General features: G+C 40.8%; 1 protein-coding gene across 2 annotated transcripts in view; it reads left to right on the forward strand.

The window, feature by feature from the left end:
• Window positions 1-16,496, forward strand: part of NRP1 (neuropilin 1) — a 113,395-nt gene that overhangs the window by 61,317 nt on the left and 35,582 nt on the right. For both annotated transcript variants that reach the window (XM_054273673.1, XM_054273674.1), the window contains exon 6: window positions 361-527. In XM_054273673.1, the coding sequence (XP_054129648.1) occupies window positions 361-527 (167 nt within the window). The remainder of the gene's footprint in view (window positions 1-360; window positions 528-16,496) is intronic.

Here is a 16,496-nt window from a genome sequence, read left to right on the forward strand (position 1 = left end):
CTGGGTTTTTGCATAATTTTGAGGTGAACAGAGATTGTTCTGTGTTATGAATCCACAGGAGTGTCTGTGCTAGCCTAAGATAGACTCTTCTATTGTCCTTTACTGAAATGGCCACAATACTGGGCTAAAATATTTGTATAGCATTATTATTGCAGGAATTGCCATGGCAACTCAAATGGCAGTATTAAGAATGACACCATAAGCCCAACACTGCCTCACTTAAAGTTGCTAAAGTATTCAAAGTCACATAACAATAAATTCTTTAGATATTCATATTCAAAGCAGGCAAAATGTTCTTATTATTCAAAGTCTAAATCCAAAAGCTGACCATAATAATGATGGCAATTTATTTTTCTCCAGATTTCCAGTGTATGGAACCACTAGGCATGGAGTCAGGAGAGATTCACTCTGATCAAATCACTGTCTCCTCCCAGTACAGCGCTATCTGGTCTTCAGAAAGGTCCCGGCTAAATTACCCTGAGAATGGATGGACCCCGGGGGAAGACTCTATCAGAGAATGGATACAGGTAAAAAGATAACATTTTAAAGATGTTATTAATAATACTCTGTGGAGTTTATTGGATGTGGAGAATGCAAAAGAAAGAAAAAAATAATAACACGGGGAAGTACTTCTACATAATTTAAGAATCGTTGCAAGGGAATAGCTCATATTCCCCATTAGACAGACCAAAAAAGACTTACTCCCAAAGGCATAGAAAAAGAAAAGGTCAGGGAGATTAATTCTTCTGCTTCCTACATCTATTGTTTTTGCAGTCTTCTGGGCACAAATAACAGAGATTTTGGTTTAGTGGAAAAGTCAATATTAGTTTAACATGCACTTAAAGTGGAATGTCCCAGTAAACTGAGCATGTGCTACGTCTCTAGCTGATTACAGTTAAGCATTAATACAATGTGGTGTTCTCATGCACTCAGATTTCACCTCAGAAGACCTGTGTCCCTTCTAGAAAGTGTTACTCACAGAATGAGCTCAATGGTCTCTCTCTGGTGGCTATTCTTCCACATCCTTAAACACAACATTCATTACCAAGATGTGCTGCCCTGGCTTTGCTCTGCTAGCACAGGAGAAATCCTGCAAACATTTGTTAGCATGAAGGAAGAGGGTCCTTGAGTTCAGTCAGTCTCTTTGGGCTTGTTTGTTACATTTTATCATGTCCATAGCTGAATGGTACATAACTACTGAACAGGTTCAGATTATTCATATCAATTACTGTGTACAAAAAAACTGGCAGGGAAGTGTTAATATCATTATATGGAAAAACATTGATTTTCCTCAATTTTAAGTTGACTTACACTACTTACCTGAAACCCAGAATCTATTTCTGTTGGCAAAAGCTAAGAGAAATGCTTAAGCATATTATATTACTAATACTGAAAACTTGTTCATAGATTTGAGACATTCCTCCTACTTCTGTTATTTTCTATAGGAAATTACTAACTGACATATGAAAACAATGCCTTATTAGCCTTTCATACAAGTGTTCACACTGATGTTTCCTGTGAGGTTTGATGTCTGCAAGAAAGCTCAAAAACATGTTGAGTAGTAGTTACTAAAGGGAAGAAAGAGGGGGAAAACTTTCATTTCTGATCCCTGGCACACCACGGGACTCTCAGGTGTCCTGCTTGGGGGCCCCTGTGCATCCTGAGCCCTTGGCACTCGAGTACAATGGGCCTAATCAGACTTTAGAGAGGCAAAAAGAAATAAAATTTGTTGATCCTTTTTCATTATTTAGGAATAAACACTAAAATCTCCTCAACCTTATCTAAGTGCAAGGCTTGTTATTAATCATTGCCACTTGCAATCCATGGAATGCACATGGAAAAAGGGTGGAATGCATCAGAATCAAATTCCATATGTTTCATCTGGTCGCAGGGCCGCCACTTTTCCTTTGTTTCCTTCTTTTCTGCTGTCACTTGCACATTTATGACCAGATAATCAAAACAAGAGAGTTAGTGAAATCTCATTCACGTGTTCTGTGCGCTTATTAACTTTATTAAGTTATGATAACTACGTACCTCTATATTGCCTGTATATATATATCTCTTAATCCTTTCACTTAGAACTAGATCTTTCTGAGAAAAAGTTTCAAAGGACTTCTTTTGACCATAAACTTCTTTAATAACAGACACATAACAGAATTCAAACTAATCCAGGTTTTATGCTTAAAACAGCTCAGGGTACCTCAGGCCTCCTGCACGTGAATTTCTCAGCCTCCTTTTCCTCCTGCCATAAACCAGAGTGCTCAGGGGCTGAAAAAAACACCGAGCATAATTTTTAGCAGCTTTTTGCTGCCTTCAGCTACCACATCTGCCCAGAAGCTGGTGGTTATTTGCATGCTGTGCTACTCATGCCACAGCTCTCACCTTCTTCACCCAGCTCCTGGTCTGGAAAGAGCAGCAGGAACCATTTCCCTGAGCAGTGCCTTGGACATCTCATTCGCTGCCGGGGTCCATGAGGAAGGACCAGCATCCCCAAGGCAGATTTCATCACAGAGCAATTGGGCTGTTGCTGTGTCCTGTTGGCAGAATGAGCCTGCAATTCTTGCCTGAAGATTCACTGTGTTGAGTAGAGATGCTTTACACGCGCTGCAGAACAGAACCTGTGCAGCAGAAGGAACTGAGCTAGTTCAGACATTCAGTATATCATCCCCTTTCACAAGGTGCAACAACTTATCTTTGGCTCTGATAATTCTTATTTGTCTCTGATTATGCTTATTTTATTGTGGTTTAGTTCTACATGACATTGATAATTCAAACTTCCAACTGTGTTCTAAATGCTTTCCTGTTAATTGACCATCTTGTGATGAGTGCTGAGGGTTTTGGACCCCCAGAAACCTCAATAAGGGGGTCCTTGTGCATATGAACCTCCATCTTCTACAAAGTCTTGATGCCACTGGCAGTAAGTGCATGTTGTGAATTTGTGTCTGGATAAAATATTGAAGTCCCATGTTTCCTCTGTACAAATATCCCTGGGAACAGATGTTCATCTCCATAAGAGCTTACAGACAAACAACCAAGGACATGTAACTGATAAAGTACTCTGAAATTATCCATAGGAAAAAAAATTGTAATATTTTATAAAAAGCAGGAAGGCACTTGTATGTGAAGGACTGAGGTCACTTTGTTCTGCTTTGCTGTGCATGCTATTGTAAACTAGTTATTTATGTGAAGTATTTGCTTTTGTGCAGTGCAGCATAAATGGATTTTTGCTGCACAGTGCAGAACTCTAGAAGATATTCAACAGCAAAAAAACAAAGCTGAAGGATACAGCAATGCTGAACTTAGAACTTTCAAAGTGAAAATTTCTGCCTGTATGCCCTTGTCTGAGAGACAGAAGTTTTGTGTGTATCAGTTAACCATTAATTTTTTCATAATTGCAGGTTTCCATACCTACACAAACACTGCAGCTGGTTAAATAGAGATATCTGTCTTTGAGCTGCTAATGTGCATATGCAACTAGGGCATCTATATGAGCTATGTACAGCCATACATGGGCAGAACAGCTTGAAAATTCAGCTCCAAATATTAATTTCCTCAGTGTGTTGGGGTTTGTTTGTATAGGGGAAATATTATAGTTCTCCTTTCTCTTCCTTTTGCCTCTCCCTTCAAGGTTAATGTTTTTGTTAAGACAAAAGAAACAGAGAACCTCGTTGAGTATCAACCAAAGGAGATTGGCATCTCTAGAGGACATCTAGAGGGCATGAGATATTATTGTCTCCTATGAGCTGTTGGAGTCTTTTGGAGCATTTTGATGAAAATAATTAGGAAAATAGTGTTGGCTCGTTATTAGTAATGGATTTGCATGAGTTCCATCTGTGGACCTGAATCCTATTCATTTGTGGAAAAGCTAGATTTCTCCTTTGTGATTGACAGGTATGAACTCCTGAGTCCATCTGAGTTCCACCTGCTTACAGGGCTCTGTTAAGTGAAAGTTGCCTTTCCCTTCCTTTCCTTAGTTATTTGAAAATCAATTTCAAAGCTTAGATTCAAAATAACCATAGTACAGTCACGCTGCAAGTCTGCCCAGGACTTTCTCCATTTTATTTTTACCCTCAGACACACTTTGAAAATTGCTCAACTAACACGAGCTTTGGAGTGATTCCTTAATCAGAAACAGAGTCACTCTAGATTGAATTTCTTCTTTAAAAACACATTAATAAGTCTGTGAATTTTCCAATATGAATGGAATAAAGATATGCATGAGGGAACAAGGGCTGCCAAAAATATGTGTTAAGGTAGTTTATTGTTATATGGGATGTTATTAGCATCCCAACCTTAAGCTCAGCCTACTTGTTTATTGCACTTACGTTTCATGCACTTGACTGCCCTTCATTTTGAAATGGCATCATTTAAAATAAAAAACAAAACCAGACCTTTAATTTAATCAAGAGCAGGGAACTGCCATTGCAATGTAAGTCATTGTCCCTCATTAACGTATCCTTTCACAGGAAAAATAGTATAGTGTTTCCATTTCTGTAATCTGAACAACAAACATGTTAATAGGTATCAATTACCAGCCAGTTTCAGTACTTAGAACCAGTAAGAAGGCCCATGCAAGGGTTTCACATCTGGTTTTAGTGAAATTGTTCCTGTCTGTGGTATTTAAAATTTAAAGAACTCCTGTTAATGTGCAATTGGGAATCCTAGGGGAGTACAATGTTAATGAAATCCATAATGCACAAGGATTTTATGATTGCATTTTCAAGGCATTCCTTCAAAAGGGACAAGTGATGCCTGCCACGGCAGCAGTAATTGTGTTTTTACAGAGTAGATTTAATGTTCACATTTAAGAAAGCAGTTACATTTACACTTATCTGAAAAAATAACATGCAAAATCTTTATACCAGGGGTCCTTTTGCATCTTATTTCTCAGCCCTTTGAGGAGGAGCCATGGGCCATTGTGCCTGGCAGGACCTTGTGGCTCAGGGATGCCCCATGGGCTGTGGCCAGCAGCCCCAGGGCAGGAGCAGGGGGAGCTCCAGAGGAGCCCCACAGGGACACTTGAGACCCACGTGTGTGGCTTTGAGGGGAGACTGATTGCCTATTACCAGGGTCACTGGGAACCCGGGCTGCCATCAATCCTCATCACGGGCTGGGTTTTCAAACCCACAAGGAGCAACACCTTCTGGGTGCTTTTACTGCAGGATCTGTATGTTTTCTATCAAAACGTTTCTTCTAATGCATATAACACAGATCTTTGTGCTCCCACCAAGCTGGATGGCAGCTTCTGGGTGGCACCATTTTTCTCTCATCCTGTAACAGTGAGTGGGACCTCCAGCTTGCCCAGAGATCAAAATGTGTTTGTTAACAACACGAGATGTTCAGTTCACATTATGTCTGGGGTGGGAGAAAACCATAAATGCAGCTTTAAGAATCCTGGTATCGGATCAAAACTTTGCAGCCATAAACCAAAAAGCACTAAATATAAACACTCTATGCCAGTTCAGATTTGTTCAAAAACATTAACAGGGGGTTAACATAAGTGGACAGTATGCTCTGGATTGAGCATTATCTGTCATTCTGCAGCTGTCATAGGGCTTTACACTAAGATGAACTCCTTATTGTGTGTTCTGGCTAATATGACACAAATCCAGCCAAACCAGCCCAAATTTATACTGCTGGGTTTTTCAGCAAGACACAGAGCTGATACCATGTATGAACCTCCAGACCCAGGGGGTGGCACAGGGAGCACCAGGCTCCCTCTGGCCTCTGCCTGCCAGTCCCTATCTCAGTGCCCACCCAGCCCTTTGGCACCCACAACCCCTGCAGTAATTCGAGACCTCTAGACCAGTCAACCCGAGCAGTGTCAGCTGGTCTGGCACAAAATTCTCCCTCTGCATCTTTCAGCATTCAGGAGTCTGGAGAAAGGCCAGAGAGGTAACAATAGGGCTCCTCAAAAACAGCCTGGGAGATCCCCCTTTCCTTCACTGATTGAAATATCAGTTGTTTATTTAACACTAACTCTGCTGTGCAAGGAAAATATACTCCCATTGATTTAAAGCATTTCTCTGTATACACTACTTCACCAGAATTGAGAGGGAGATCTGAAATGGAATTTGCCTTCCACATTTGTCTTCATTCCTTCAGGTTTTAACCTACATTCTTCATTATTTGGTCCTTTGTAAGTGTAACCCAGGAGCATACATCACTGATGTGAACTGGTATATAGATTAATACTGATTTATTTCCATATCACTTCTGAAAATAATTGCAGTTCATCATTTGGTGTCTTGACCTTTCATCTGTGTCATAGCTGATTTCCTTATCAGGTATTCACTTAAAAACATAGTCAGTATTTATATTTGCTGCGGCACAGCACATTCATTTCATTAACATGTTTATTCTTACATCAGGCAGATGTTTACGCTGACTTTTCCCAGCAAGCTTATCTAAATACTTCACATAAAAAGCCATGGATGGGCTAGTCAACAGTGCTTGTTATTTTTATTATTATTTCTGTTTCTTTTGGAGTTTGGTGCAGAAGTGAAGTGCAGCATATTACTGTATAGAATAGCATGAAAACTGGGAAATCTCAGCCTCCCAGTTTTCCTGGCCTTTGAAGGACAACCTAAGAGCTGGAGTTCAAGGCTTTGTGGTGGGGCTTGCCCATCATTAGGGAGCACACTGACATTAAAGCACAAAACCTGTCAGTCCTTTGTCTTCTCTGCCACTTTAGATTATAAGTCATGAATCTAGTTCATGTCATTTTACAGTTCATAACTGCACTCCAGAAATCACAAAAAGCAGAGTTAGCTTTGTGTAGAAAAGTGTTACAGTTATCTTAGCGGTCTTAACATGCTTTGCACATGGGCAAAGAATGACAAAAGAATATTCCTTTCTGGAAATCACAGCCAGCACAGACTGTGACACAGCACAGAACCAGGGTTAATTGACCCAGCAGGATACATTCATACCTTTATTTACTGTGACATGGGAATAAATGGTAGAGTTTCACAAAGGCAAGTACTGAAATTAAACTAGAGGGAGAGGGAGAAATAAAAGAGCCCTACAAAGTATGAAGGTTTTTTGATTATTCAAAGTGCTTTAAGAGCTATTTTAGTACCAGAAAGTTCCCAGCCATAGATTTATCACTCTGGGGAGGCTGGAGAGATGCTCAGAGAACTGTGCAAAACCATTGGCAGCCTTATTGCTCTGGTAGTGCAGGTGCAAAATGCAGTTTAGAAGAAAATCCTCTCTACCTCCCTCTGAAATGTTTCAACATCAGGCCTAATACAGAGGGGAGTCCTGTGTGGCTTCAAGCAATCCTGAGTGCAACATATGGAGGAGCAGCAGAAGCAGAGCCCCTCCGAGCCCCCACTGCCAGCCTAATCATTATAATAGTTTCAGTTTTTTCAGGGGATCCACTGTGCAGAGATCTGAGTAGTTTGTATGTGGCTCTGTAATTACCTATGCATCCTCTTCCCAGTCCAGCCCTACATCCCCTCAATGGCTGTGAGACAGATGGCCCTTTGGAGCTGAGATAGCGAATTCAAAATGTGTCCACCAAAAGCACTGATTCAGCAACTACTGAAATAATTTTGTAAATTTATCTCAGTTTCACTAGTTGGTTCCAGGAGGCAAAGAAATTAAAATCTTTAAATCTAAACTAAAACTAGTTTTAAACTAACCACTACTGGCTTAATTTCATTTTTGTTTATTTTTTTTATCACATCTTTTTCTTCTTTATTTCACAGAAATGAAATCCACTTGTACAAAGTGGTTCTTCTCTCTCTCTTTTGTTTTTGTTTTTATTTTTCCCATTCACCAGGTTCAGATGTTTGGCTTGACTCAAAATATTTGTTCTGTTTTTCTGGGTTTTAAATTGCCATCACACCAAGAAATCACTTGTTTGTGCCATTCTGCTGGGCAGGGGAGCTCTCTGCTCTCTCCCAGATGGTTTGCAGACCCTGTGGGGGCTGAGGCAGCTTTGCCTACCCAGTACCAAACAACACATCTTAAACAACACCGACAGCCAGGGCCTCGTGCAGATGTGAAGGAAGGCATCTCAGAGGGAGATTTTTCTGAGTCTGGCAGAAATAAATTAATCTACGAGACTAGGCAGGTGTCAGACTAGGGTGAGGTAAAGCTCAGGGCTGGAAGTTAAGTGACTAAGGGCAGTGGCTGGAAACAGAGCCTTGGCCAGGAGCACACAGCTGAGGTGTGTTCTAATAAGCAGAGTTATTACTGAGCTAAAGGTCTCTGCTCTCGTGGGGCCAGCCTGGGCTGGAGATGAGAGGTGCTGCTGAGTGCTTTGCAGAGAAGATTATGCATTTTTATTCACTCTTTCCACACCTGCACAGTAGTATGAAGCTGTAGAGTTGATGAGTCCTGTGGGCCCTTCCCCATCCCAGCATCCAGGCTCCAGATTTTCTGTGGCTGAGCTATTATTTACCTCTCCTGCCCTTGTGTCATCCTGCTTTTCTGTCCCAGTTCAATTCTGTTCTGCCCATTAGGTGACATTTTCACAGCGGTAGCAAAATAGGTAGAGTGAAAGGATAAATGAGATTTCTTCCAAGTGGTAAATACCTGCCCTTCAGAAAGCAATTTGTCTTCTTGCCCCCCCGCAGAAAAAAAGAAAAAAAGTATCTTTCAAAAAGGAAACACTTAATTTCATTTTGTCTTTGTCTCTAATGTTTTCATTTAAGGTTTCAAAAAAAAGTCTTTTAAAAGGCATCAGGATAACCTCCAAAGCTGATTGGTAAACAAAAGCTGCTAGCAGAGAAAATACAGTTTATCAAACATTGAGCTGAGATCCAGTTCCTCTGTTTTCAGGCACAACTGGCTTCTCACCAGGGAAGAACTGTTTACACATAACTTCACCAACCAGCTGTACCTGTGGAGTCTGGTCTTTCTCTTCATTGCAGCATTCTGTGTTGAGCACTTCAGGCTAAACTCATTTCTGGTGTTGATCCTCTTGAAGATGATGAGAGGATCAATCTGTCCCATCACATATCAGACCAGGATATATTTTAACTGGTTGCATTTAGGTTACAGATTATTGCACTAAAAACGAAAGTGTCTTTCAGCTGTAACAGGAGCAGGTTCTTCTCCAATGCAAATGCTGTTAACTTCAGGTGATGGACTGAAGGGTTAACATAGCACAGAATAATTTTTAAATGTTCTTACCAGGCCTTAAATATTAGCTGTCCATAGGAGGGTTCCCCCCTTTCATGATATGCTTAACTAAGAAAATACATCCTGTGTTTATTTTTAAAAGCCACAGCACTTAAAAATCAATAGCTTTTCTCTTTACATAACTGCAGATAGAGTAACTTTCAGATAGGTAGAGTGGGGATACAAAAACCAGGCACCATTATCTGGCCAAAGAAACACTGTAAATGAAATCTTCCTGCCTAAATTTTGGGCATGCTTTGCTGAGGGAAGGACAGAGCTGGGGGTAGCCAGTCTCCCAGGGCTGCTTTAGCACTTGAGGGAAGTTGTCTTGGTAGTCAGTGACCTGTGCATCCCTTCTGCTGTCCCACTTCCTCCTCTGGCACAGGACAAGAGCTCCACTCTCAGCAGTGAGATTTCCAAGCCACAGCCTCAGTAGTATTTAATCTACATGTGTTCATTTCCTCAGAGCTGTGAGGAACATACCAGAAAAAGTGAAATAATCTTTGCATGTGCAGTCTGTCTCTCGTTTTTCACCAAACATTTACAGCACACTCACCTCACTGTCTAACTGTAGCTACCTGACATTTTTCTAGAAGGTAGCAGAAACTCATATTGTAACAAAGCAGTGACTTGCTTGGTGACCCAGCAGTAAATTAAAATCATCGTATACAATGTGTATGAAATAGAAAATCGAATTTTGATGCAACAAAACTGACAGTTCCATTTAACAGAGAATAAATGAATGCAGACTCCTGTGGATGAATGACTGATTTAAAGAGGCTGTGCCGATTTTCCAAGATGAGAAAGCTGATCAAAAGAAAATACATGTATTTCCATGTGACACAGGTTGTACACCTATTCCAGTGAAATTAGACTTAAAAAGTATTATATCACAGACACTGGCACTTTTTCCTCATTTTGCTGTGATTTTTTATAGAAAACCCAAAGCCTGAACTCTCAAAAATATCTGAGTGTAGTAAATTCCAGTTATTTCAGTGGAACTGACAGTGAACACAGTGATTGCACGGTCACATCTATCTATGCCATCAAGGTGTGCTGTCTGAGACAGGAGAGGTTTAATTTTGCACATCCCTTGCATAGCAGCTTCCTGCCATTAGCATAGGCATGCTGTGAAACAGGAAGGAGAAGTTATTACTATGTGTTTACACATGTAGTATTGTACTTATACTCAAAATAACACAATTATAAACCAAGCCTTTCTGCCTGTACCCCCTGATTTTGACAGGACAGCAGCTGGCACAAAAAAACCAAAAGAACTGAATAGGCAAAATTCAATTTTTTCTGCCCAAAGTCTGGTTATTCGCATGTGAAGAAGGCTGAATGAGAAGCTTTGGATTACTTGTTTCCCATTTGTGCATTAGTTGCTCAGTACACTTAGGAGAAAGAAAGTCCTACAATTATGTCCTTCTCTCAGAAAAGAGTGGTTCTGCAAGTATTGCTATAGAGTTTCCCTTTTCTATAGTTTCTAACACAAACCAGGGAAGGTCACATTCAAACTGCACTAAATAGTTGTCTTCATTCCAGATCAGAGGATTAAGCTCAGGTTTAAAATTAAATGTAAATTACAAATAAGTATTCAGAAAACGTTAATTAAAAGTATTACGTTCCTGACTCATTTATTGCTCAGCAAGGGTTCCTAAGTATCTTAGCTGGAGAAAGGGGCCATTCACATTCCTCCTTTTTTTTGACCAAGTCATTGTACATGTCTTAGGTTATCCATTTGCAAGTTAATGTAGTGCTGAAGCAAAGGTTTTCATTTTAAAGAAGTAATATTTCACAGCAAGATATGTTCCTGCAAGATGTAAAACAATCTTTTTCTAAAGCACTGGGAGTTAATCAGCCTTTCTCTCCATTGCTACAGAGAGGATTTGAATGGCACAAGATGCTGATTGCTTAGATCCCAGAGTCTATAGAAAACCCAATACGATTACATTTTCCTCCCTTTGTTATCAGAGTTTATTGTATCTCGGCGTTCAGGTTTTAAATAGTGTTCCAGTAAGAAAAATAAATTAGGAAAAAGGTATTTTCTGAGTCTTCTGAATAACGACGGCGCTGCATCAAAGCCCCACATCAAGGCGTGAGATGGAGCTTGCAAATGAGTGCCAGGGGGATCGTTCCGTGTCCCTGCGTGTGCCCGCCCTGGGCGCGTCTCACCCTCGCAGGGAGCGCGTCTGCCCCGGCAGCGGCTCCTGCCCGGCTCTGACGGGCTCTGCGAGCGCCCGGTGCTGTCACACCGGGCTGTCACACCCCACTGTCACACCCCATTGTCACACCCCGCTGTCACACCCCGCTGTCACACCCCGCTGTCACACCGGGCTCTGCCAGTGCCCCAGCCCCGCTGTCACATCCTACTGTCACACCGCGCCCTATGCCCCAGCCCCTCTGTCACATCCCGCTGTCACACCGGGCTCTGTCAGCGCCCCAGCCCCGCTGTCACACACCGCTCTGTGCCCCAGCCCCGCTGTCACACCCCACTGTCACACCGCTCTCCTGTGCCCCAGCCCCGCTGTCACACCGCGCTCCTGCCGCCGGCAGCGCCGCTCCCGGCCCCCTCACAGCATTTCTCTTTTCCCATTTGATCTTTACGGTTCCCATACTGGAGCGATTTGGTTTGCTGAATTCTGGAAATGGCTCCAGTTAAAATGCGAGTGTATTAACCTGCTGTACTGAGTCTCTTTTGTTTCTCTTTACCAGAGTGCTGCTTGCCAATTTTTATGACTACAGCAGATTTTACTATTCAAACAGAACCAGATGGAACACCAGTTCAAAGAACATGTCAGAATTAAATATTTCTTTTTTAATTAGTTGCTTCTGATTTATGCAAAAAAAAAATTAACATAAGAGTGGGAGAATGTGCCATGAATCCAGATGCAACACAGCCCACACAAGCATTATCTTTTCTCTGTCAGAGACACAGAAGCTTTTTCTTTTATTCTTTTCTTGTCTTTTCTTCTTTCCTTTATGTTTCTGGATTTCATTTTTCTTAGGCTTTCTGCATCTTTTCCTTCTTGAACCAGCTTCATAATGATGACTGAGGTTCTCTTATGTTTATCAGTCATACTTTTTCACCATTATCCTAAATTTTCTCCTATAGAAACTGGCTGATCTGCTTCTGGGAAAAGTTGCTGTACTCAATTCTGTGACCACAGCATCGGTAGCTGAACTTGATAGCATCTTTTGACTCTATTCTTTGTTTTCAGTTGGGGGAATCTTTACACTTACATTTTTTTCTTCTGCAGAAAGGGGTTTGAGCAGAAGGTGAAGATTGTGAAAAATATATATTTCAGCTGCTAAAGAAAGGTTCTTTTTCCTTTTGCTGCCAAGAATTCTTGTGTCTTTGGCTTGAATGTTTTCTCATCTCTTCTTCCATGCTTCCCCATTTTGCCAAGTCACATAAGCATCAGTTCAGTAAAACAAGCTGACTGGGGACAGTTGTTAGGCACAACTGTTCTTTGCCAAGTCACTGCTTTCCCTTTTGGGGCTTTCAGGATGTTGCTGTCAAGGTCAATGAGAAAGACTTCAGTCTCTTCAGGAGAGATCTTAATAAGAGCAATATTTTCTCCCCACCTTCTTTCTGGAGCTGCTGCAACTATCACTGAGAGTTTTACACAAAGATTTGAGGTAGTTTATAAGCTTAACTATTTTCACTTAAATCCAGGATTAATATTTACAACCTGTCATTAATCAAGGAGTTGTGCTCTTGTAATGACTACTCATGTCAAGAGTATGAAGACTTTTGGAAGTAATTTTCCAACCAAATTAATTAGACTATTTTCAGAATTTCTACTGGAGCCTGTCCCATTCCTACTTAGCATTACAATCTAAGAAATTAAAGAATTAATTCATAGTTGTATATACCTCATGAGAAAGCTTGATTGGCCAAATCAACAGCAGTGTTAAGAAAGTAGATCAACTCTTGCTTAATTAAATATTTGACAGAACAGTGAAGCGTCACAGCAGTTAATCTGACTCAGAGCACTGTATGCTATCTAGGGAAATGACACGGTTCTCTAAAAATATTTGCTTTGGTATGTTGTGTCAAGTGATGGATTGTACAGCTTTTCAAGCCACAAGAGATGCCCACAACAAAAAGCTTCCTGTTGTTAATCAAACTCCAGCACTCGGTACTTTATTTTCTCAGGCTGTTGAACAGACCTACAGTAGGAGTGCTAAAAGCTGGCAAAACTGCTCCCTTGCTACAGCTCCCTCAATGACTGTATTTTATTTAACAAGGCAGATTTTCATCCTGAAGATAAGGTCTTCCATACTACAACCCAGTTATGTATGATGACAGGAAGAAGCAATATTAATTTCAAGCCGTGTATGTTGGGTGTCATTCTTTATCCAGCACTTTGCTCAGATTTGCTACGTGATGCATTGTGCAGAGCTAAATGTTATTTTTTTCCTTCTCCTTAACTGGTCTCAAGTAAAATGCATATACCAGTCCTTGCATATGTTTGCCTTCAAAATGTGTCACCCACCTGCATTTTTTGGAGACAGTGCTACAGCAATAAGAATATTTCTCCTGGATGGTATGAGATACTGTGGAATAAATAGAGAGGAAGTAATTCATATGTAGAAACAGCTAGTGCCTTGCAATATGCTTCTGTAGGAAATAAATTGATTTTAGAAATGGGAACAAGTGAGGCTTTTTTGAAAAAAAAAAATGAACATTTCTCTGCTGGAAAAAAAAAAACAAACACATTCGAGATGCTCCTCATTTTTGGTAAGGTAGGGGCCCATTCCTATAGTCAAGTCTGATCCCAGACTTGCACTTTCAAATAAAGATATTCACATTGCAGTGCATGCAACTATCAAAGGCTGTGGTTTTGGATAAGGCCCTTAGGCATCATTTTCCAAGAGAGATATGCTTCTTAAACTGAATGAAAGTGAAAATTTGAAAAAAAAGAAAAAGAACTTGAAACATGCTGCTGTTAGTCAAAGCTGAAAGTCTGGTCATGGAAATGAAATGTGAAGATTCCAGGTTTGGAGACAGCTGCCTATCTCAGATCACAGCCATAAGGCTTGCAATAACTTACAAAATCGCTTGCATTTTCTAAAATAAATACCAGATGTTTGTTTATCATATGTGCAGAACGTTAAATGTCAAATAATTGCAGGGAAATGCATTTGATGTTCATCTTCAAAAGTACTGTATTTCAACACCACATCTCTTCACAGTCACTCTAACATGAAACACAAGTTCTTGAAACAAAAAGGACAAGAATGCCAAAACGAAAAGCTAGTTATTAAAGACTTATATCACAATCATAGCTGGAGTAGCCTGCATCTGAGAAAAATGGGTTTCCTCTGGTCACATTAACACTTGGAGACTTCTTTGGAGAGCACATACTGTGTTGACTGAAACTTATACAGAGAGGTGGACTCTCTAGACATAAGCTTCAAGATGAAGAAAGCTTCCTGTCTGGTAACACAGCTGTTCCAGAGCTATTACCCTCTGCACTGACTCCTCTAGGAAAAATAGAGAAGACCTGTGTCTTATCACAGCTACACTTTGGTACCTTCAGCTTCCAGTTGTTATTAGCAATTGATATGGTTGCACTTCAATTCCGAACAGTCCCAGTGACTTTTAGAATCTGTGTTTTATGGACAACTTTTTGCATTTTATAGAAAGCAAACTTTCAAAAACCATTGGAACAAAAACAAAATGCATCACAAAGTGATTAATGAGGGGGAGCTTAATAGCCCATTAAAATGTGTCATGCAGTTTCTACATAATTCATTTCTATCACCTTACTTAGAGAAGATTGTTACATTTAGACCTTAATTTGCAAACATACCTAGGCACCACAGAGGGGTGCACAGTGTTGCCATTCTCTTTGCATGCACCTGGAGGGGGGCAGCTCCCCTCTGGAGGCCCCGGCAGGGAACTGTCAAAGGGAAGTAAATGCCTTAAGCCCTACCTGTCTCCTGGACTTTTTCACTGACAGAGTTAGTACTAAACATTCCAAGAGACCCTTCTGCTTCTCTGTTGTTTAATCTCATCTTTCTTGTTTGCACTGCTTCTTTCTCACAAAACACCAATGGAGAAATGTTGTTCTTCTTTCCTTTATCAGCTTGTGAGCAAACAGCCCCTGGCATGCAGCAGGTCTGGGGTCACAGCTTGCTTTTGCAAGGGCTTTAAAGCTGTGCTGAACACTCGAGCTGTCAGACTCCAGGAGAGGACTACTGCTTACATAGTTCCAGTTTGCAAGAGCACACAAAGATTTGCTGACCTGGAGAGAAAGCACATCCATGTGAGGAGATGTGCTCCCTTGTAACAAGGAGAGCCCTCCTTCCTCCAGTGATGTCTTTCTCAGTTACTGGAGCCAGGAGTGCTAATGAGGTTACCTTTCCTTCCTTACTTGTAGGCAATAAATCAGAAGTCCTCTAAGAGTCTCCCTCTCTCCCACTGAGAGAGTTCTGCCAGGTTCTAGGCATGGAAGTAGGTGTCCATATCCATTGTGTGTTTGGGACTTAATCCTGGGCAGTAAGATGGATGCTGTAAGATATTCAGTGCCCTGGAGTTAAGAAGGTGTATTGAATTCCTGAATTTAGGACCAAGCAAAATTTGGGGCCTGAAGTTTTCTGACAGGACAAGCCTGAGGCCTGAATGATCAGTGACTGGTAGCAATTGATATGTCAGGCATCAAATAATCAAATCTTCCTAAGCCACCAATGTTAAATTTTAACTTGGCTTCAAATACCTAGAACTCTTGTAAAAGGCCATTGCTTGACTTTATTCACAATGAAGTACTTACTGTATATTAAAAAGCCTCTGCTAGAATAATTTCAAATCAGTTGGAATGGTGCAGGCTTGGGACCCTAATCATTTCAAAACTGAAGAGCTGTTTCAAATTGTAAGAGAGGCAGATCATTTAAATAACTTAGCTCTGTGCTCCCTCAGACTTCCAGATTTTCAAGTGCACTTCAGCCTGGAAGTGAATGTGGTATTGGACATAACTCAGTGCAGCACACTTTACAATCAGCAGAGTACAGCTTGGAGAGCATTTGAAGTTAAGCTGAGATTGCTCAGAGCAATGATGCCCAGATTCCCCCATTAACTTTCAGATTGCAACAATCTAACATCTGAGACTCTCCAGTTACTTTAAATCACTTGATTGTTTTTGTGAGGCAGCGCTGGGATTTTATTTTTTTTTTTTAAGACTGAATTTTTTTTTTATCACACAAAAACAAAATGTTGCAGTATTTCACCCCTAAAGACAAGGGCTAAAATGTTACATATAGACTTTATGAGCCTAACAACCTGGGGCAGGGGCTTTGGCCTGAAAGCCAGTTCTATCTGTCTCACACAAGGCTGCTATTCTTGTGCTGGAGGACTC

The sequence above is a fragment of the Melozone crissalis genome, unplaced genomic scaffold, assembly GCF_028551555.1.
Source record: "Melozone crissalis strain CALT ecotype California unplaced genomic scaffold, PUWL_Pcris_2 ptg000016l_1, whole genome shotgun sequence".
Lineage (NCBI taxonomy): Eukaryota > Metazoa > Chordata > Aves > Passeriformes > Passerellidae > Melozone > Melozone crissalis.